The sequence below is a fragment of the Octodon degus genome, unplaced genomic scaffold (assembly GCF_000260255.1).
Source record: "Octodon degus isolate 3935 unplaced genomic scaffold, OctDeg1.0 scaffold00024, whole genome shotgun sequence".
In the NCBI taxonomy this organism is placed as follows: domain Eukaryota; kingdom Metazoa; phylum Chordata; class Mammalia; order Rodentia; family Octodontidae; genus Octodon; species Octodon degus.
Genome location: NW_004524600.1, coordinates 10,145,026 through 10,167,687, shown reverse-complemented (window position 1 = coordinate 10,167,687; position 22,662 = coordinate 10,145,026). Strand labels below are relative to the sequence as shown.

The 22,662-nt window shown below is 42.3% G+C and overlaps 1 protein-coding gene across 4 annotated transcripts in view; it reads left to right on the top strand.

Moving 5' to 3' along the window:
- Nucleotides 1–22,662, top strand: part of Map7 (microtubule associated protein 7) — a 181,811-nt gene that overhangs the window by 60,592 nt on the left and 98,557 nt on the right. Inside the window, exon 1 of one of the 4 annotated variants that reach the window (XM_023712237.1) lies at nt 17,060–17,239. The exons of the other annotated variants lie outside the window; for them this stretch is intronic. Within the exon in view, the coding sequence (XP_023568005.1) occupies nt 17,218–17,239 (22 nt within the window). The 5' untranslated portion in view covers nt 17,060–17,217. Of the gene's footprint in view, nt 1–17,059; nt 17,240–22,662 lie in introns of those variants that run through there. 4 annotated transcript variants of the gene reach the window in all.

Sequence of the window (22,662 nt, the reverse complement as noted above, 5' to 3'; positions counted from 1 at the left end):
AATAGCCTCACGGTGTTAGAGCAGGGTTTCCATTTATGTTGCAGAATGCTGCAGGCTGTTAGGCTGCAGTGCCGTGGCTAGACTTACGGGGAGGAGGTCGGGACCAGGTACAATCTTGACACGGCAGTGTTGTGTTGCGCACAACTGGATCCTGAGGCTGTCAAGGAGATGACTGCATATGCTACATTTTCTGCCTGCTGTCTGTCTGTTCCACTGCGTCTTGCATGATCACCGGGTGCTTGCTTGTCCTGAGCAGCTTTTATTGGCATATAAGGCCCATGGGTAGGCAAGGACAGGAGTTGTCTACACCCTCTGCCCACCCCACTGAATTTTCACTGCTGAATTTTCCTAGCAACTTAGTTAAATATTGAGAATACAGATTAAATATTCTGTAGAAGCTCTAGGTAATTATGTACCAAGCCCAGTGAATGCATTTCTAGCATATTTACTCTGTTATTTTCCCCTTAATAATGTCCTCCTTTCAGATCAGAATCTGAAGCCAAACAGAACCAGCCAATCATAAGAGGAAGATTTCAGGAACGTCCTTTTAATGTATTTGCTTTGGAGCCCATTTCCATAATTAAATCTAATATTTCCCTTCAGTCAATATAAAAAAAAGTTAAATAAATGTTATATTCATGTCATAAAAATGATTTGGGAAAGAGTAAAGAAATAAGAAAGCTCTGCTTACTCTGTCGTATTCTGTGGCTTTGTTTCTTACCAACCGGCACTGCTAACCTTGTACCCGGAAACACGGTTCGTTGGCCAGGTGTTTCCCTTTATCTGGGCTGGCCGCGAGTCATGGCTGTCCGCTGGCTGGAGTGGCTGTCGCGGTCAGCTGGGTAATGCCACTTAATAGAGTAGGTTCAGGCACCACAGAGTGAGAAATCTAGGTCACTAGTCATAAACAGCTTTGTCCTTGGGAACAAGAGGCTTGCTGGTTGTCGTCTGTCTTTGCACAAACAGCTCCTCCTGGCCCTTGAAATCATCGGCATGAATCGGGTCAGGTTGAACTATGAGATTGTCCTATTTAACTATTTCACATTGTTCTGCTTAACACAAAGTAATGAAGGGAATCTGTTGAAGTTTTAGGCTCTTACAATTTTTTAGTCTTTATTTAAAAATACTACCTGTTAAAAACAAGCCCAGGGCCAGGGAGATGGCTCAGTGGAATAAGTGCTTCCCTGGCAAGTGCAAGTACCTGAGTTCAATCCCCGGTTCTGCAAAAAAAAAAAAAAAAAAAAAAAGGGATTCACAAAAACAAGCCCAGTATTCTTGAGAACTTGTGCAGTAAACACCCTTCACTTTTGGAAGCAGCAATGACAAAAAATGATACAGGAGGGTAGAGATAGATTAGAAGGTTTCAGAAAAACGTTCAAATACAAAAAACATCACAGTCCTAATGGCAATGGTGCCAGAAATTTTTGCATCACAAGATTGCATCTGGGGGGCTGGCCAGATAGCTCAGTTAACTAAAGCACCTGCTTAGGCAGGTACAGGGACCAGGATTTGAGCCCCAGCATGCTGCTGCCAGCCCTGCCCCTGGGCGCACTGAGACAGTGACTGAGACTGGGCATGGTGGCATGCACCTGTAATCACAGCACTTGGGAGGCTGAAAACAGGAGGATCATCACTATGAGTTCACTCTGTGTAATGAGATCCTGTAGACCCTATACTAAATAACTTTTTAAAAAAAGATTGCATCTGAAAATAGAGGTTATAGGAAGGAGGACAAGGGAATAGGTCAGCGCAGGAGCCTGCCAGGCAGACCTGTCATGGGGCAGAGTGTCACAGAATGTGCCTCCACACATTCCGCAGAACACAGGCAAGTAGGTGTGGTAGCACACCCACCTGCTGTCCCAGCTACCTACGAGGCCAAGGCAGGAGGACTGAAAGTTCCAGAGGAGCCTAGGCAATGGAGAGAGACTCCATCTCGAAAACAATCAAATAAAATTACTCCAAGTAGATAAAGTAGTATCTGGGCAGAGAATGAGTCACACACTAAGTTTCTGCTTCCCACTCATCCCCAAAGGATGTCACTCCAAGTCTACCTGGAAAGACATAAAGAAAAATGCTCACACCCTCAAAGATGATGGTGTTTGCTGACATTTTAAACCAGATACCTGAGGATTTTGTTTTTGCTTTGCTGTTAGAGAAAGAAGATTTTAAAAATATCTGGAAGCAACACTCTATGCTGTGCTTGGTGATGTTGAGCTGTGATTAACTCGTCTATTAGGGGTACTAGAAAGAAACCCTCGCCAGGTAGATATCTTTGGTAGTCTGAAGAATTATTTATAAAAGAAGGTTCCAAATATCCAAAACAAGGTGACAGATTGTGAGAATAAAGAGCATGAAAACCAAGTTTATATTGTTCTTGGAATTGGCTGGTTTGCCTTTCACAGCGTGTAGAGGTTGAATTTCATTAATAAGATCATATTGTTTCTTTTTTACCTCATTGGCATCCTTGTGTGTGAAAACAAGCTACAAGCTGAGCATCCCTAATCTAAAAACTCCAAATCCATCATGATCAAGAGTGTGAAATTTGGGGTATTACTTAGGATCAAACCTCTGAGCTGTTCTCCCAGCCCTTTTTTATGTTTTTATTTTGAGACAGGGTTTTATTGAGTGGCCCAAATTGGCTTTAACTTGCAGTCTACTGCCTCAGCTTCCGTAGTACCCGGGATTATGAGTACACACTAGCTCATCTTGCCTGCAGTCTCTGAAACCTGTTCAGTGCCTACCGAGGATGCCGAATTTCACACCTGACCTCTGATGGGTCACTGTCAAGACAGGTCCATAATGTGTTGTGTAGATTTAACTTAAGGCAGTGTGTATAAGGTATATCTGAAACATAAAGTCTCTGTTTAGACTTGAGGCCTTGCCCCAGGATATCCCATGTATATGCAAATATCCCCCCTGCTCACCCCACCCCCCAAAAAAACCCCTGAAACCTCAGGTTCAGAGCTTTGTGGATAATGGGCCCTCAGCTGTCACAAGAACAAAGTGGCTTTTCCTCAGATCTCTTATTTCACATAACTAAATTACCTTCCTGGAGTTTTCTCTGGCTGTGGAAGAAAGCCTGCCTGAGGACTTTAAGTGGGTGGTTCTGTGATCCCATAGTGCTTTTCTTTTCCAGGCTCATTAGGTTGTTTGTGCCGCTTCTATCTCAGAAGCAGAACGTAATAGTATAGGATTAATAATCATAGCGTGCGGTTGTGGGGAATTAATGGTTAGTTGATTTTCCTTATATGTCTTTTCAAGTAGGCATAGAACGATTTTTACTATCAGCACATGAGGTTATCTTGTGCCACACCATGAGGACAAATATATTTGAAAGTGGAATTGGACATCTTTGCGCCTCTCCATGTCGGGAGGGCCCTGTGCGCATGAGCTCAGCTGACGCTTCCCCACGTGTCATGTCACGAGCTTTCGGGGTGCGTTCTCATGAAGGGCTTTGTTGTCATCTTGGCCGCTACGGCTAGATTTTCACAACCACAAAGAGACACAGGTTCAGAGGCTTCAAGTTAGAAAACGGACTGAGAGAACTGTATTTTATTTGGCTTGTAGTTAAAAATGTAACATTTTAGTTGAACTCTATCATGTATTTAGTTTTTTAAGTCATGTTATTCTAAAACAAATGTGAAATTTCTAAGTTTGGCAAAATACTGTCATTTCTTTAATCATAGAACAGTTTCTCTTGATATTCGTATTTCTCCTCAAGTTTCTAAATTCTTACGGTGTTCTAATTCAGTGTTTTTAATTTAAATATGTATGTATGTATGTATTTGGTACAGGGTCTCGCTACACAGTTCAAACTCATAGTGATCCTGTGTCGGCCTCCCCAGCACTGGGATCACAGTCCTGCACCATCTCTCCCGGTTTCAGTGGCAGGCACAGCGTGGGGCCAGCACTACATGGGGTACATGAGATCAAACCCTGGTCCTTGAGCTTGCCAGGAAGGCACTTAGACTGCCGAGCTATCTCCCCAGCCCCATACTTCAGTGTTTTTAGTATGCCTGGCTTCTCCACATTAATTTTCCCTTTATGCCCATTACCCATTGCTTTTGTGTGTGTGTGTGTGTGTGTGTGTGTGTGTGTGTGTGTAGTATCTGATTGAACTCAGGACCTTGCACTTGCCAGGCAAGTACTTATTCTATTGAGTTATCTCTCCAGCCCTTATTTTTTTATATAATCAGACCCACAAAGTGCGCAAGAAGTTCTGCTGGGCTGCCTGCCTTCCCCACCCCAGTCAGTCTTAACCTTTCCTCCTATTGGCAGCTTTTAAATTTCTCACCGGTAAGCACTTGCTTCCGTCCTTGTACAAGACAGGAGACTGCCGTGTGTGTGTGTGTGTGTGTGTGTGTGTGTGTGTGTGTGTGTGTGAAGGATGATCAGAGTCCCTGGTATCAGAAGCTTGACATTGCAGACCTTGTGATAAGAATTCTCCAGAACATACACCTACCAAATAAAATAAATAGTACAAAGCAGTAAAAGGAGGCAATAGTCTTAGGCAGAAGTGGAAAAGAACACAGAGGAATCACTAATGTTAGGGGCAAAAGGATATGCTAATTAGGTATTTGCTAGTTAATAATAAATATTTTTTCTCTGCCGCACTGAGGATTGAACTCAGGGCCCCCAAGTGCTCTACCACTGAAGTACATCCCCATTCCTTTCTCTTATTATTATTTTTTATTTTGAGACAGCGTCTCACTCACTTGCCCAGCAGTTTTGTGATCCTCCTGCCTCAGCCTCTGGATTTGCTGAGATTACGAGCATGCACCACAGCACCTGGCAGCAACGCAGCCTTCTTCTGGTTGAAGGCGCCCAGCTGCCCGTCAGGTTGCAGGTGAATGTGTGCAGTTCCTTGCCTGTCAGCGCAGCCCGCATTGAAGCCCCTGCCACTGCCCCATAGGCTGGGATGAAGTGAAATTTTATTTTGAAAAAGACATTTTATTCTGGGAACATAGAAATAAGGCTTTAACTTGGAAAATACAACAGTTTGTTCCTATTAGAGTCAGAAATTGGAAAATTAAATTGCAAAAAGAGAAGTATGAAGGTAAATGTGGTCTGTGTGGGCGTTGAAGGAAATTATGGGTACATTTCTTGGCTGGTAGTGAGCCCTGACCTGGTATTCATGAATCCCTAAGTTTGAACCCTAACACCGTGATGACATTTTTTTTTTAATGTATTTGGTACAGGGTCTCCAGGGTGTACAGCGTCTCACGTAGACTGGACTCATAGTGATCCTCCTGTTTTCAGCCTCGCAAGTGCTGAGATTATAGGCGTGTGCCAGTACACCAAGTCTCAATCGCTGTCTCAGCGCACCCCGGCTGGCTGTTGCACTCTGCCTCAGCGGGCAGTTTAGTCCACTGAGCTATCTGGTCGGCCCTTCAATGATTTCTTAAAAAATTCCTATGTTAGGGCTGGGGAGATAACTCAGTAGAATAAGTGCTTGCCTAGCAAGCACAGGGTCCTGAGTTCAATCCCTGGTACAAAAAAAATTCCTATGTGTATCTTGCATGTTTTCTATGATACAGCATTTCATATTTTCATAACAAGAGTAGTGTTTGGGTTGGTGATCTTTTCCCTGGAGCACATCCTCTGTATAAATCAACTTACATGTGCAAATGTACTGTTTGCTTCTACTGTCTTTGATATTTTTTAAAAGGAAATCTTGAAGAAGATTGCCCAAAATGTGTCATTACCGCTTTCACACCTAAAAGTGAACAAAATGTGGGAGAAGTTTATATTTGGCATATGCTTTTCCCTCCCAAACTGGAAAATCTTGTACAGGAATATTCCCTAGAAGCATCTGGAAATGGTAAAGAGTGATTTTGAAAATCAGATCACATGGATGTATGCTTTTCAACCAGTCTTGTAATTGGCTAAATATGCGCACAATGTGAAATTAAAGTGTTATGGTGAGCTTCTGATGTAGGGTCTTTCTTTGAGCACCTTGGGGAGGGCGCTGTGGTCTACCTTAAGGTATCCTTTCTGTCATCATGAACAAGGATGCAAGAAATTGTCCGAAGGACTCCAGGCATTTCTCTTGTTACTGCCTGAATATTTGAAAGTGTAGCATGCATTTTTCTAATGAAAGAAGTTATAAATGTTTAGGAAATGCAGAAAGGGGGCTAGCCAAATAGCTTAGCAGATTAAAGTGCCTGCAAGCAGATGCAAAAGCTGGGAATTCGATCCCTAACCTGCCTTGCCAGCCCTGCCCCCTAGGGTGTGCTGAGACAAGGTGACAGACTGGGCGTGGTGGCGCACACCTATAATCCCAGCTCTTAGGAGGCTGTAAATAGGTGGATCACTAGGAGTCCAATCTAGTAGTGAGACCCTGAACACCCTGTAGACCCTTTCCTAAAATACAAATTTTAAAAAAAAGAAAATGCAGAAAGAGGTTAAATTCACTTTTAAATCATCTGTGATCCCAGCAGCTCCACATAACATAGCTACATTGACATGTTGGTACAGGTCATTCTGGCTTTGGTGCACTCCATGTACTTAGGCGTGTGTCTACGAAATTGGCATCCCAGGGCCTGTCAAAGTCAGGACTAGGGCACGCGTGCCACAGCGGGCACACAGAGCCCCGTCAGCCCAGCAGCCAAACAGTGGATAGCAGTTGTTTTTTTCTAAGTTAAACTTCAGTATTCAGGTTTTATTGTGGTGTTGGCACTTTGTGGGAAATAAGTGGGTTGGGGTTGCAGTTTGGGTACTCACTCTCCAGAAGGTTCGCTGGCACTGAAATGCATGCCTTTGTAATCCATTTTTTTTCCCCAGCATCAGAAGCATGTTGGAAACATTCTTCTGAAACAGTTATGTCGGATATCCTCTTATTTAAAATTTCACAGGGAAAGAATTACATTTCTCTGATTACTGGTAATATTGAACCTTTATGTGTGCTTGTTAGCATTTTCCTTTTTTGCATAAGTTACATGTTTATTTCTTCTGACATCTTCAGTTTTCATCGGTGGCTGCTGAGCCTACTCTTAGGGCCTCACACGTGCTAGACACTGAGCGACCCTCCAGCCCCTTCTTCTACTGGCATGATGATACCTTTCTTCCTACAAATAAAAAAAGACTTTTTCTGTTCATATATGTAATAAATGCCTTCCCATCTTAGCATTGGCCCATTTAATATTGTTATAGGTTTTTGGTCTTTGGACTTTCTGTTATCTGTGTTGATCTTGGAGTGACAGTCACGGATCCACACTAAAATGGTTTTGAACAACCAAGTGACCTAGAAACGGTAAACTCCTAAACCCTGATGAACCCTAAAGCCTGAGCTCCGGGCGCAGCCACTGCCTGGAAGCCAGGCCAGGATTAAGCCAGCTCAGAAGCACTTAGCCTGCCGACTATCTAGGTCAGCCTGCAGCGGCGCTCCCCGACTGTGGGCTATTTTTGTCTGTGTTTCTTCTGCCTATGAAAATTAGAATTGAGAAAAGATACAGATGCTTCCCATATGGCTGCTATTAGAGAAATTATGTACAAAGATTGAATCGGAAAAAGCAGAATAAGTAGACGTGAGTGATTTGGGGACTGGCAGGACGGAGAAGGGTACTTGGGGCAGTCACAGCGGCCCTGTCTTTCCAGGGAGGTCTCAGTGCGTACGTGCCTTCATCTGTCCTGTTCTAGGGATGCCATCCTGATGTCTGTGGTTATGCCTGTCCCCACATGTAGTGCAGGACTTTGTGAAGGACTTGAACACATTTTCAACTCCCCCCACATACACAGCACTTTTATGCAGATGAGTATTTTCTAGGTTTTGTGTTCTTTTGATGATTTTCTGTTGAGACTAATGAACAGACCACTGCTCTTCCTGTTTTCCCCTTTGCATTTGCAGTCCGGCGTACTTGTCCTTGAAACTCTGCAGACAGTGAGCAGGCTGCGATGGTTTATCACTAATTGATCCATTAGATGTACTTGGCTTTTCTCAAGTTCTAGGAAGAGAGAAAAAAATGTTCATCCGCATCAGACAAACGGAGCCTACTAATGGAGCTCAATATCTATTTTTGCCAACCGTGAAAGCACATTATGGATTTATATTTAAGCATAAAAAACTTCGGTGAATTGATCATTAAGTCATCAGATTAGGTTACCTTCTGATGACCCTCTAAATTTTATTTCCCCTAAACTTCCAATCAGTGTGCGGCTTATCCCAGTATATGACACTTACAAAGAGAACTTCCTGCTCCATTGTGTTTATGGGAAATGTCCTATCAAAGCCGCATGGTAATGGGGCCTGGTGGCCTGTGCCTAGCATCCCAGGACAGGCAGGAGGATCGCCACAAGCTGGAGGCTTCAGCCCAAGGCTGGCTAGAGCTAACAAGAACCTGGATCAAAACAAAACAGCAGTAATTAAATAAACCATATCATGCAAGTATGGCTTTTAAAGAGAATCTTGCAATGATATAATTTATAAACATAGTGTTGTAACATTTGCAAAGTGTACCCTATAATTACTTCCGTAATAGAAAGTTAGTGAATGCGAGAGAGGTCAGTAAATTGCTTGTTTGAGGGGTTCTAGTGCTAGGGAGGTAGCTCAGTGGTCAAGCTCTTGCCTGGTGTGCGTAACATCTGGGTCAGTCCCAAAACACACACAAAAACGAGTTCCTCAAAATATGTAGGATAATTATGTGTGTGTTCCTCAAAAGAGTAGGCACAGTCCTTATGATTTTCTAAATGCATTTATAATTCATGTTTTTGGAGGAATGACTCGGCACTCTTGGTAAATCCTTTAGGATAAGTGACTTTGAATCTTAGTTTATGATTCCTAGTTCAAGAACCACTGACCATATTTAGATCCCTTTGATTCTGTAGTTTTTATAGATTATATAAAGATCTGTTCATGCACATATGCACACAAAACCTAACCCAGAATATTAAGAACATGTCTTCACAACGCCACATTTATTATATGTAAAAGATTTTGGTAAGGAAAGGTGATGAATGCAACCCATTGTCTGATAGTTTAATTATAGAAATAGTAAAGAAAACATTAAATAGACATCCCTAGAATGATTTGGGAAAGAGAAAGATGGAGAAAGATGAGGTTTTCTTTAATTACGTGGCCTTGGCATTTTTTTAATAAAATAAATTGTGCTATGGTCCAAGTAAGGAGCCTCTACTCCATAATTCAAGATTACTATATTGTATTCTTCAATAAAAAGTGTATTTAATTTTTATTTTACTTTATGATAAAAAAGTATGAAATGAATTTCTCTTTGGTTTTGTGTGGAAGCGCAGTGCCCATTTTTAATTGACTGGAGCAGTTCGGTGTAAAGCCCATGCTGATTCTGGACCTTATTGAACCTCAGTCTTTCTGGGTTGAGTTTGACCCAAAAATCGCCTGTTAGTTGATGCTTGGTGTGAGGAAGCTGTCCTCTGAAGTTCTGCTAGCTTGTCTTACCCTGCTCTCCAGGAGGACAGAGTTTGTTCCCCTTTGCCACCCTCAGACTGTTCCTTGGCCGGTGAGTTTCGCCTTCAAACTGTTCTTTGCTCGACTTTCATGTTTATTTTTGGACAGTTTACAGTTTGGCCAACTGGGTTAGGGGCATAGCTCAGAGGTAGGGCTTACCTAGCATGCATGAGGCCCTGGGTTCAAGCCAAAGCACCACAGTAAATAGAGAAACACACAAAGAAAATTTGACAACGACTGCTTCTTTTCCATCTTGTCAAATCTAATTTTCTTTCAGAAATATTTGAAGGTAAGCAATTATACAAAGGAATATAGTTTTTCTTGCTTCTGCTGAAGTGCACAGCAAGGCAGTTGTAACTGGGATGGAGAGGGAGTGGGAGTGAAGCCTTCTCTCCTTTCCATCTTTTGCTTTGAATAAAATATTCTAATTTATTGTTAGAAAACTGTCCTCATTTGTAGTGTGTATTTTACACCCTTTTTCCATCTTGATTAATGTACCTGTGTATAAAGCAGTGAAAAGCTGCATCTACTTTTTTAGAATCAGTCATGAAAAGGGACTTGGTAGCCATGGCCAAAATCATTTTCTATGGTTTTCACATCAAGAAAGCTGAGAAGTCGCAGAATGAGTCCAGTTAGGCTGGAACATGAAAACTCGATAGCATCTCTGCTTACCACATTGTCACAAATTTTATCTCTTTGATACAAATTCTTTTCCTTCTTGATTCTTATCCTCACACTTGTTCAGTGCTCAGCCTGCTGTCTCCTGTGGTCAGCCAGCCACTGCCAAGGTGTTGTGCTTGATTTGTGTCTGTTACCTCCGTAGCCAGCCCATAGCAGACACTGCTTCCGGAGAACATCACGGTGTCCGCTCACGTCCGCCCCACCTCTGCCCGGCCACACCGTGTCTGCTGTTCTCCCACATGACCTAGCAGTGTGTCCTTCCACCTTGACCTCCAGGCAGTCTGTGCAGTGGCCACGGTTTTCACTTTCAGCAGTGTCCTGTTGGTTTTGGCATAAAATTCTTCCTCTGAGCTATACATCCCAGTTTCTTCTTTCTTACCACTGTTTACTCAATTGACTATATTTTTTGTTCTTTTAATCTTCACTGTTCACTTGGTCTTTGGTGTTACTATTCCTCTGACTCATACATTCTTCCTTGGCTTTTGGGGTGACTGGGAGCTCCTTAACCTGCCCCTCTGCTTCCTCAGAGAGGCCATCTGTCCTTGACTCCTCTCCACCCCAGTGTTGTCATGCTGTTCACTGTTTCCCTTGTAACTCTCACCATGCGTATGATATATTCCCTGGATGGGAGAGTCTCAGAGAACGGTTCCCAGGGCTCAGCAGGCTTCTGCTAAATACGAGCAACTAGTGAATAATCTGCCACTGTCAGGGTGCAGTGAATGTCATATTTTTTGCAAAATATATTTGAAAGTCTTTATTTCTAACCAAAGGTCTAGCAGTTTCTTTTGTGGAATTTCTCTTTCAGACATTTTATAAGGTTTGTACAGTTCATGGATCCAGGCTCTTAGCTGGGTTCTTTGGGTCTCTACCACATGGACAGATTTTCTGTATCTTTATGCTTTTAACTGTTCTGGTGAATATGATAAAGATAATTATATAAAGTGTGTGTCCTGTATTGATCCCATTTCCTTGCAGACTGACTACAGTAGCTTGTTTTGCAAACGCTTTGGAGACATGGTTTGAGCTGGGAATGGTGAGCTAGGTGAGCTGTTTTGTTAGGGCGACTAAGCCCACAGGTTATAGAATTGACGAAGGGAGGCTGACAGTAGTGAGATCATTTTTCAGGCTGATGCTAGAAACCGTGGTGATGCCAGTTGAAGCCCAGGTCCTGGGCCAGTGTATCAAATAGGCTCCATGTAAGTTAGGTTATACGAATTTATACTTCGGGGTGTAGTAGAGTTGACATTTGTACTTTCTTCCATTTCTCGACTTCATGGTGGCATCGCTTCCGCTGCTTGCTGAGAACGCTCAGTGTGTACCTAGGGCTAATAAAGAAAGTGAGCGTTCATAGCCCAAGATATACACAACAGAAAACACCAGTCTGTGTGGACTTTTGATTTTTAAATCAAAGATGTAAAGATGATGCGCATCTATAATCCCATCTACTCAGGAGGGTAAGGTAGGGATATCCAGAGTTCAAAACCAGTTTGGGAAACTTAGTGAGACCCTTTTTCTTTTTCAAAAAAAAGTAAGATGTTTTGTGCAATTCTTGTAAGAGTTTTTTGTATATTGTAGCTCCGTGCAGTAACCTAGTCAGTGGTGGTGAACCTATTGCATACACGCTGCAGCCAGCTCTTGGTTATCACAGAAAGCTCTGAAAGGTTTGCCATCGCTCGCCTAGGTACTTTAGCCCCGCATTCTGAAGGTGAGTACCCGGTTTGATTTGAGGAAGTGAAATTAACAAATGGCCCTTTTGAAACTAGGTCAAATTCCTTATTTTAATTTCTCCTCTAACACAGAACTCCAGCTGTCAGGCTTTCCTATTAATCCTCTATATCAGGGAAATCCCCTCTGAAATACACAGCAGTTAGCTTTTGGGTGTCAACAGTGAGAGGCAGAGACATCAGAAATACCTGGTTGTGAGTTTTATATGTGGAAGTGGACATTTATATCTTTTAAAAGTCTTTAAAATGCTTGTAGAGATAGTAGTTTAGCAGATATCCGCCCCTTCCTCCTGAGGGAGAGGGCCGTACTAAAGAGAAGCAGTTGACTGTAGCAGTTCTAACCTCAGTAATCCAGACTGGGCAACTTCATGTTGCTTTCATGTTAGTAAGAACCTTTGCTTCCAGCATAAGCACTGTTAATAACTTCAGTGCAGTTGGCCCTACGCCAGCATGAGTCTCACAGAGGCCACAGGAAACCTGGCTGTAGCTGATGGTGTACTTAGAGAGAGGTTAGGAAGAATAGCGGAAGGCTTGATGACAGGCCCAATGTCTATGTAGAAAATAATAGTATTATCCCCTTGGGAAGAGTTTCATCTAGTATCAAGAAATGTAGAAGAACATCATTTTCTGCAATTTGAGGCACATAGGGAAGATTGCAGGGTCATCTACATGTGGATTTTGATAAATACTCAAGTATGTTGTACTTGCTGCTGTAAAGAAGACAGCTGTGTGCAGTCTATTTTTAGCTGAATGGAGGAGCTTCTCCTTGGTCACACAGCCCAGGCAGTTTGTGTTACTGTCCAAGGTACTATAGGCAGCAGGGTCCTTTCCCAGCGTCATGAAGATTGTGCCCTCTGGAGACCTGCCCACAGAAGAAAAAATAGATAGCAGTGGAGAAGTAAACTGTGCTAGGCATCTTTGTAAATGTTGAAAATGCTTTCCCAAACTCACTGTTTGAGCACAAAGGAAATGAAAACTCCTGACTGAAGATTAAGGGCAGGGTGCTGAGACCTTGATAATCCTGCAGTATTCCAAGCTTGACCTTGGGATTGAAAGCAGTTTGGATGTGGACAAATTTGAATACCAAGAGAGCAAAACCAATTTGCAGCAGCTCGTATCTGAATGAAAGGGAATTTTTAATTATATAGACTCTGTGGATCTCTGTGTTTTTAGCTTTTAAATTTGTCAGCAAAAAATCCTTGAATTCCTTTATAAAATGAACCTTTTATTTTTCTGGTGCTATAAATAATACATAAATGAAATCTGCTCCTCAGCATTTGCCTCTTGAAATAGAAATAGCCAAGCTCCTAGCATTTTGTATTAGGTAAACACTAACTGCTGCCAAACCCGAAGAGTTGATAATTATGATGGTCAAATATACTTTGTATGATATTTCTGATATAAAATATTTGAAAGCCAGCAAGAAATAAATGTTTAAAATTCTTACACATAATGAGAATGCACTGTAGGTAGTCTTTTTCAGACTAAGGTCTTGTGTAGTGTTAGCCAACCTATGCTTTCCATGACCTAGTAGAACAACAAATCTACATTTGTTTATTTACATACATGTTCCTTATCACACGTACACAATTACCCACTCCTGCCCCGACAGTTTCTGATATTTTCTAAGTAATATAAAAGCAGGATCACACAGCTCCATTGGAATAAAACTTTTTAAAGACAAGCAGAGAGGGGTAGGGAAACAGGGAGGTGTGTTACCAAGGGATGCAAGCTGCGTTACAGAAGGAATAGGTTTTGGGAATCTAAGGTACAGCAAGGTGGAGATAGTTAATATTAGATTTTATACTTAAAATTTGCTAAGAGCGTACAGTAGATGTTACACACACAATCACACAACTATGTGAGGTGACAGGAGTGCTAATTAACTTGATTGTGGTAATCATCCCATAGTGTGTCCATACAGCAGGAAATTATGTTGTACACCTTCAATCTGTAGTCTTCATGTGGTTGGTGGTTGTGTGGCAGGAGAGCTGGGTTGGCAGGAGAAGCGGAAGTGCTGTGCTGTGTCTCATGGGCTCAGCATCGTTGCCGTTTCCCCTCAGCACTCCACACTTCCTGTCAGGGCACAGCTGCCTTCCATCAGAGGATTACAGCGCTGGATCTGAGTGGAGGTGAAAGTTAATAGGCACGATCTCAACCACAGACAGCTGTAGGCCAACACTGGGGACAGCATGAGCTCGTGAAGCTTTTTGGATATACACAGATTCCTCCATTCTCCCCGAACAGCTGGTTACCCCCAAGTTCCTGATCCACCAACCCCAGCAAAATATGAGCCATATTTTATTTTTGTTACAGGTTATCATATGGTGTTGACTTAATAAAGTTCTACTTCCCTTTGATTTATTAGGGTTCATGTATGTATTTTGAAAGTAGGCTATCTTTAAAAAGTGATTTGTATTGCTTTAAGTTGTGAGCTGTTGGTTTGATCTTTATCTGCATTCATGAGGTTTTGCTGTGTTTTGAGAGGAACCCAAAGTTGAGTGATGAGCTGAGACCTTCACCTTGAGAAAATAACCAGAGTGATGCATACATAGGCTTGTGCCTCCTCCTAAGCCAGTTACTGTGTCGCGTCCAATTTACGATGATTCATAGTTGGTATTGCCCATCGCTGCACACACTGGGGCATAGAAATCTCCTTGATCCGTTTGTCATATATAAAACCCTTTATTCTCATCCCTCCCTTGTTCACATTCAGCTGGTTTTCTGCATGAATGCATCACCATTTAGTTCCAAAACTGTTGTTCTGAGAGAAGAGTGGTGCAGTGTCTCCACACAATGTCCCCTGCTGTCTGCCCTGCCTTTCTTCTCTCCTGGCAGTGCCAGTCATTTCCCATCTGAAGGCCACGCGAGCCTGAGGGCTTCCTGGGTGCTTGGAAGTGAGATGTCACCTGATGTAGGGAATGGATGCTGCACTGGAAGAAGATGGTGTGGTGGAGGGCAGTGGTGGTGGCCAATGGCACGTGTGCCGCAGCAGGCTGTTGGCATCAGTGAAAGCCCTAAAAGATTCACCATCTCTGGTACAGGGATTAACAATTGCCACTTCTGTTTGTCCCTCAGAACCCCAGGGGCAGTGGTTGCAGGACTCCTCACAGACACCTATGTCATGATTGCTGAAGTACCCGTGTAAAGGGACTATGTGCGTGTAACCTGTGTGCCCTCCACTGTACCCTACCTAAGTCACATCCAGATTACTTTTAATATCGAATGCAATGTAAATGCTTTGTAAATACCTGTTATACTGTATTGTTTAGGAAATAATGACCCCCCCCCAGATTTTTCTACATATTCATTACAGACTTTCTTCCTCCAAACATTTTCAGTGCAAGATTATGTATGTCCATGGATGCTGAGCCTGCAGGTATAGGAGGTTGACAGGGCCAGCTTCAACCAGATTATTCTATTCTGCATCTCTGTGTTCTCTCTCCTGTGGAATTATTATAAAATTGGACCCATTTACATGTGTAGAAGCCCTTATGATGTCTGCCACCTAATGGAGGATCAGTAAGTTTAAGCTTCTATACACTTCAAAGAATTATCCAGTTTTGAAAAGTCAGTGGTGCCAGGTGTGGTGGTAGATGCCTGTAACGCCACCACTCGGGAGGATTACTGTGAGTGTGAGGGCAGCCTGGGCTACATAGTGAGGGCCTGTCTCAAGAAAACCATAGAAAGTCATAGCACTATTGAGAAGCTGTACACTAGAGAGATTCTTTATTTCTATCTAATCTACTGTCACAGTGTCAGCAACTACTCCTGAGTGGGCTCAGGGGAATGGTGGTAATAAGCAGCTGTGATACTGGGTCCCGAGGGGGCTTTGGACCATAGCTGAAGCTAGCCCTTCCCTGGCTTCTCCTGAGTGCCCTGTAGTTTCTCAGTGGCATTAGCAGATTCATTGGCGAGTCAAGGGAACTTGAGTCTCATCCATTTTAGAAGCCCTGAATGGTGTAGACTCTACGAGGCCAGCTCCACTGCCCAAAAGTGCTAGTCAGAGGCCTGAAAGATTTTTTCTTCTAAAAAAATTGTATCCTCTTTTCTACATTGGGCCCAGAGATCCCCCAAACTCATATTAGTTGGTTTTAATCAAAATATTCTAGACACCATGCTGCATGTATTTAAATTCTTTAAATTTTTAAAAATATTTATTTATTTGGTACAGGGTCTCACTACATTGCTCAGACTCGTAGCGATCCTCCTGTCAGCCTCCCCAGTGCTGGGATTACGGGCATGTGTCACCATGCCTGGTTTCAGTGGCTGGCTTGGTGAGGGGCCAGCATGGCATGCAGTACCGGGGATTGGACCCGGGTCTTTGCACTTGCCAGGCAGGCACTCATGCCACCAAACTATCTGTGCAGCCCTAAATTCTTTAAATTTTTAACATAATCCTGTTTCCTCAGTCTACCCTCTGTGAGCTACACAGAACTCTCTTTTAAGGATAAGCTTAAGCTGGGCTAGGGATATAGCTCAGCGGTTTATGTGCCTTCCTGGCAAGTACAAGGTCCTGAGTTCGATCTCCGGTACCAAAAAAAAGATAAGCAAAATTGCGGTACAAATATTGACTTTGAAGGTCACAGTGCAGTTTTTTCACTGCCTGAAAGCAGGTAAGTTAGGAGGACTTATGTATAACTCATACAGAAATAATTTCTAAAGCTTCAGTGTTTTCATTCATTGATTCTTCCTCTCATCTTCAAAGATCTTGAGACTCCTTCAGACCTGCTGAAGTCAGTCTTCAGGCCGCTGAGCAAAGGAGCTGCCCTGCACGTGGCTCACAAAAGCTTCCCGTCTGTCTCCGGCGACGCAGGGGGAGAATGGAGGTCGCTGCCTGACTGATTCTAAATAACAGCTTTTTCTCAGAAGCTTCTGGTGTGGGAGAAAGTTAGCCAGAAGCATTGGGTTTCAAATGTCATTTTTCATGCATCTGGAGACCAATGGAAGAAGAATCTGGAGAAATAGTAAAACATGCTCAGATGGTGTTGCTAAAGAATTTTGTTTTTGATGTGCGTTTCATGCACCTCCCTTTAGGGCACTGGCTGAGCTTGGGCCCTGAGACCAGGCTGATGTTTAGTAGCTGTCTCGTAAGTGGGAAAGGCTCTCCTACCACAGTTCACACCCCGTTGAGCTTCACTGGCTCTTTTGAACAGAAGCTGTTCATAGCTTTTACTTGGTTCACTGAACAGGGTTCCAGTTTAAAAGCAGCGGCTGTGGAGCAGCCTCTCTTTGTCCTCTGGTTTTCTCCCCGCGAACCTCAACTGTTGAGAGATGATCTGAGCCTGTTAAGGCTCCTTCCCTGGTCGTTTGGTCTTTGCCTGGCTGCGGGACTCAAGCAAAAGAGAGACATGCAGATATGGTGCAGCGTATGCAGAGAAGGTTTTCAGGATGGAGGACGCTAAGATGCACCGTAAGTTCTCTGGCTCAGAATGTGTTTTGGAAACTTGAATAAGTGTCAGCCAGGGTCCGATCATCTTTAAACCTGTTATAACAGATTAACATTTAATGTGGAAGTGCGGAGTAGGAGGTATTTTCATAGGTTCTCTTGTTAAAGAGGAAAAAAAACCTTTTTAATGTTAAAAAAAGAAATGCAATGGTTTAAGGAAAATGATCTTCATTGCATTATATAAGTTATGAGTTTATACTTCCATCGTTATGTCCTGCAGCCTTGGGATAGCCTCTGTGAAAATCAAAGGCAAACCATGTTCATTCTGTATTTTTCCATGTTCTTTTTACTTTTGGCAAAAACAAAACAAAAATCTTAATAACTTCTAGGGTCTACTTAAGGAAACTACTAGATGTCCAGAGGGCAGACTACACATTCACAACTGTGCAGTCCAGAGAAAATTTGACACATCATTTACTGATGTTTTCTTAGCCCTCCTAATATTTGTATCTCCTCCGATGAGGAGGATTTCTGCTTTGTGATTGCTTTCTGTCTACGTGGGTATAGCTGAGGAGTGGTGCTTCCTTTGCCTGCCTCTTGGGTTGTTGTTTTACTTCGTTTTGCAGCGCTGCCTGCAGTTTCTACTTAGCCTTCCTTCTCAGAATGCTTTCATTGCTATGGCAGATAAGCAGTAAATCATGTGTGGGCGTTAAAGAGAACGCTACAGGCATTGAAATTTTATATGCTACATTTTGGAGAACTGTTTGTATTACTTTGTTTTCTTCTCTAGGAGTTTCTTTGCTTTTTTTTTTTTTTATTTGTTTGTTTGTCTTTGTTTTTGTTTTTGTTTTTTTGGCTGAACCAGGGATTGAACTCAGGCCCTTGTGCTTGCCACACAAGCACTTATTCTACTCTGCCATGTCCCTAGCCCTCTTTGCATGTTTTATCAAGCTTATGCTTTAAGAGTAACAAAATGTTTCAGTCAATAAATTGTTGTCGATTAAAAGTGAATATGTTCACTTTCATACACAGTATTTGCAAATTTTATGATGAAACACTGCTCTAGAAAGAAATAGGAATTTTATGTAGTTGCCAGTACTGTATTTGACAGCTATTAAGAGATGGGTTGGGGCCGGCCAGATAGCTCAGCAGATTAAAGCTCCTGCTTGGGCAGAGGCAGGGACCGAGGTTTGATCCCCCTGCGCCACAAGCTGTGCCAGCCCCCCCAGTCCCCCCACCCAGTGCACTGAGAGGCTATTGAGACTGGGCGTGGTGGCACACACCTGTAATCCCAGTGCTTGGGAGGCTGAAAACAGGAGAATAACTATGAGTCCAGTCTGTGTAGTGAGACTCTGTGGGCCCTGTACTAAATACGTTTTTTTTAAAAAACAGAGAGATGGATTATTAGAAATATCTTTTGGGTTGGATATTTTAATTCTGATACTAGTTTTGTAATGTCAGAACAATTTATACCACATCAAGTGTGTCAGTATCTATACAGTGGGATAATCTCAAGTTTGGGGGAAGTACATATAGTATATTAAAGATGAACAAATTATCTCCCTTAAGATTTCAATTAAATGATTTTCAAATTCTTTTTGCTTTTAATAACCCCCTTTTATGGAGATAAATCCTCCTTCTCACAGGACTGGGGCTCAGTGGTAGTGCACCTAATGTGCTGAAGCCCTTAGTTTGGATCCCCAGTGCCACCAAAGAAGAGTTTCATATAATATTTAAGTACTAGGTTAAGGTATAGTTGGTGGAAAAGTGCTGATTTTCAGTAATAATTTAAATGTGATAAAATAAGATTGCTAACATAGGATGAAATGCACATTACTCAGTAAGGAAACTAGATACATATCTAACAGATTAATTGAAATTGAAGGAGCAGATTTTTTTTTTAATCTAGACAATTCATCAGAAAATTTTAAAATACTAAGTTTTTATATGATACGGGATTTTGGTGCTACCTTTCCATTTCCTACCTTTTAACTTGATTTTGTATAGATCCAGCAAAGGCAGAAAATATGTTTCATGTTTCTATAAATTTAGATTTCAGTTTAAAAACTATGACTTGATCTGAAGTGGAGATGCCGGGGAGCTGCAGCGCCGCTGCTCACTGACGGGAGTGCACACAGGTGTGGGAAACGGACCTGTTTTCCCCATCCAACTGCTCTCTGGAAAAAGGGGGAGTCGGCAGTGAGTGACTCCTGTAGACAAAAGCTGCCCTCTGCTGAGTGTGGCCATCCTTGGCGCGCTCCTCTTTCCAGCCCTTGTCTGTACGGCCTGGTTCCTGCCCTGGAGTGAGTGATCCATGAGGGTGGAGAGTTTTGTCGGTTTCATTCATTGTTATATCCCCAGAACCTAGAATAGTGCCTGGCCATTGGCAGCACCTAAGGAATGTGTTGGATTAATGAATCCAACCCCAGTATTTTAAAATGACAGAGAAATAGGAAAGAATACACCTAAACTTCTATCAATCCTACCAAATGACCCAAGGCAATAACTTTTATATTAAATCAAGAGTCTCACTACAGGAGAACATGCTAATTATGTCTGCAGCTGACAACCCACACCAGTCTCTTCCAAATATACAAGAAGGAAAGGTCACCAGAAATGTTAATACATAGTTAGACATGATGAACAGTGTTTCCAAGGAGAAGAGAAAGCCAAACAGCTTTCTTCCTTCACGAAAAAGAGTTAGATAGTACTGTGAAAAGATAACTTCCTGATAAAATGCCAGGGTACAGCAGAATGACATCCTTCCTCCTCCAAGGAAGAAGGCAGCCTCCCCTGTACACTGAAGGTCACATAACGGGCCAACTCGAGCCTTTTGCCAGAAGCTTATGTTGGTTTTGTTGTAGACCCTAAAAAGCTTGTTTAAAAAGGTGTGCAATAACCCACCAGTCATTCTCCAACTTACTTTGCATACTTGAAAGTCAAAAGCCTAGGTTTGAAACAGGGGCCAAGTGTACTGTTCACAATACTACGGGCAAATCCTCTTCACCTCTCTGAGCTTCAGTTTCTTCCTCTAGAAAATAGCAACAATAATAACTGCTCCAGCCAACTTAGAACGGTCAGGTGAGGTTATACAGGAAGTGCTTTACAACCCATAAGGCACATCGTACAGTGTTGCTTGGATATAAACTAAAAGTGCAAGTTCTCAATTTTAAGACATGATGGCTTTATGTGTGTCAAAATGCCCTTGGTTTTGGTGAAAGGAACCTCACTGAAGCAGTAAAAATCCAGGCCTGATAGTGCACACCTGTAATTCTAGCTGCTCTGGAGGCTACCTTGGGAGGATCCCAAGGTAGTTCAAGGCCAGCCCAGACAACCTTAGCAAAACCCTGTCTGAAATAAAAACCTTAAAAAGATCTGTGGTTATAGCTTAGTAGAGTGCTTGCCTAGCACATGTAAGACCTTGGGCTTAGTCCCAAGTATGAAGAAACAAAAAAGATGAGTGAGGCTGGCCAAATAGCTCAGCAGATTAAAGCAGGCGCAGGGTCTGGGGTTCAATCTCCGGGTCTGCCATGCCAGTCCCGGGGCACACTGAGACAGCAATTGAGACTGGGTGTGGTAGCACACACCTGTAATCCCAGCTCTTGGGAGGCTGTAAACAGGTGGATCACTATGGGTCCAATCTAGTAGTGAGACTCTGAACACCCTGTAGGCCCTTCCCTAAAATCCAAAAAAAAAAAAAAAAAAGTAGACAATAGAAGATACCATACTGTTTGGGGCTGGTGAGATGGCTCGGTGGTCTAAAGCACCTACTTAGAACAAGCTTAGCAAGCACAGGGACCGTGGTTCAATCCCCCAGCACCACATGCCAGCCAGTCCCACCCCCTGGTGGGCTGAGCTGGACACACACACACACAAATAATAAATAAATTAAAAAAATTTTTAAAAAATAGTTTTAAAAAAAAAAGATACCATATTGTAGCAGCTAAAGTAGTAAGTTTTAAAGTTAAATTGATAGGGATTTTAGTGACAAATTACTTTCTTGAGCCTCGGCTTCCCTTTCTGCATGGCGGGGAAAGAATTATCCAATGTGCAGTCGAATTGTAAGCAAGAAATTGAGTGGCCTTACAGGCACATTTAATAAATTGGTAAGGTTTAAGGCATGTAATACAGTCTGAAATATTGTGGGTATTCAAAAAATGGCAATGCTATTTGTGGTCACTTTCATTTATAAGGATCATTGGACATTGTGTTGCCCTTTCAATGTACAGACAACCTGTTCCCTATTATTATTCTCAAAATCTGATAGAAATCTCACAGAAAATGATTCTGATTTTCTTTCACTCACTTTCCTGAGCTGCGTGGTACTTACTTAGATTAGGTGATGTTTTGAACAGACATCAATAAAACTAGTTTTTTGTTTTGTTTTGTTTTGTTTTTCAGTACTGGGGATTGAACTCAGGACCCTGCGCTTGCCAGGCAAGTGCTTATTCTCCGGGAAGTGCTATCTCCCCGGCTTTTGCTGTATGGCTTAGGTTGGCTTCATTTTTTTTTTTTTTATTTGTTTGTTTGTTTGTTGTGGAACCAGGAAAACTAGTTTTTAAATACCATCATTTAATCACCTAAAGCCCCTAAGATCTCAAAGTTTGCTAGGTTCCCTGGAATTTGATGTAACTTGTCCACAGCAAAACACACAGATGTTACAGGGAATGAGGACCAGCGGGCATGTATCAAGGACAGAAGTTGAAATTCTTTTTCTAAGAAATGCTTGTTGCCCCTGAATTACGTATGTCATCCAGGGTCGGTCAAGCTTAAAGATAAAAGTCTGCTGTATATGTTCTAAAAATGAGATAGAATGAAAGAAAGCAGAGACTTAAGGGAGAACCAAGGTAGTGATGTTCACTGTCACACAACCTAAAGGTGCTTCAACTCCAGGATTGCGCACTGGGTCTAAGGAACAAATCATACAGCGAAAGCCCCCAGTCAGTTCTCATAGCATTGTGGTTTAGAGAATATTCCCTGAACTGAAATTTTCATGCTAAATTCCAAGTATTTGTATACCATCCTAGCAATCTAAATTGTCTTCTCAGAACCTCAGGGTAGCATAAATAAAATCAATTTTAGTTGAACTTCAAATTGGTCTTTTAAAACTTAGGATGCGACTTGCAATACATGAGGATAGGCAAGCAGTTAGTACAAGACTTGTTGGTATAAGCAGAAAATTTATACTTTCTTCATCCCCAAGTCAGTTTGTTTACTAACAACAGTCCTAATAGTGGTTACAGAGAACCCTAAAGCAAGTAGATAAACCCCATACTTATAAATGTATTGATCTATACCTTATTCAAAATATCCAGAACAAATTATTTTTTTGTTTGATTTTTAATTTTATTTTCCAGGGATAGGGTCTCACAAAGCTGACTGGGCTGGCCTTGAATCCATGGTTCTCTCGCCTCCACCTCCCAAGAGCTGGGATCACAATTCTTTTT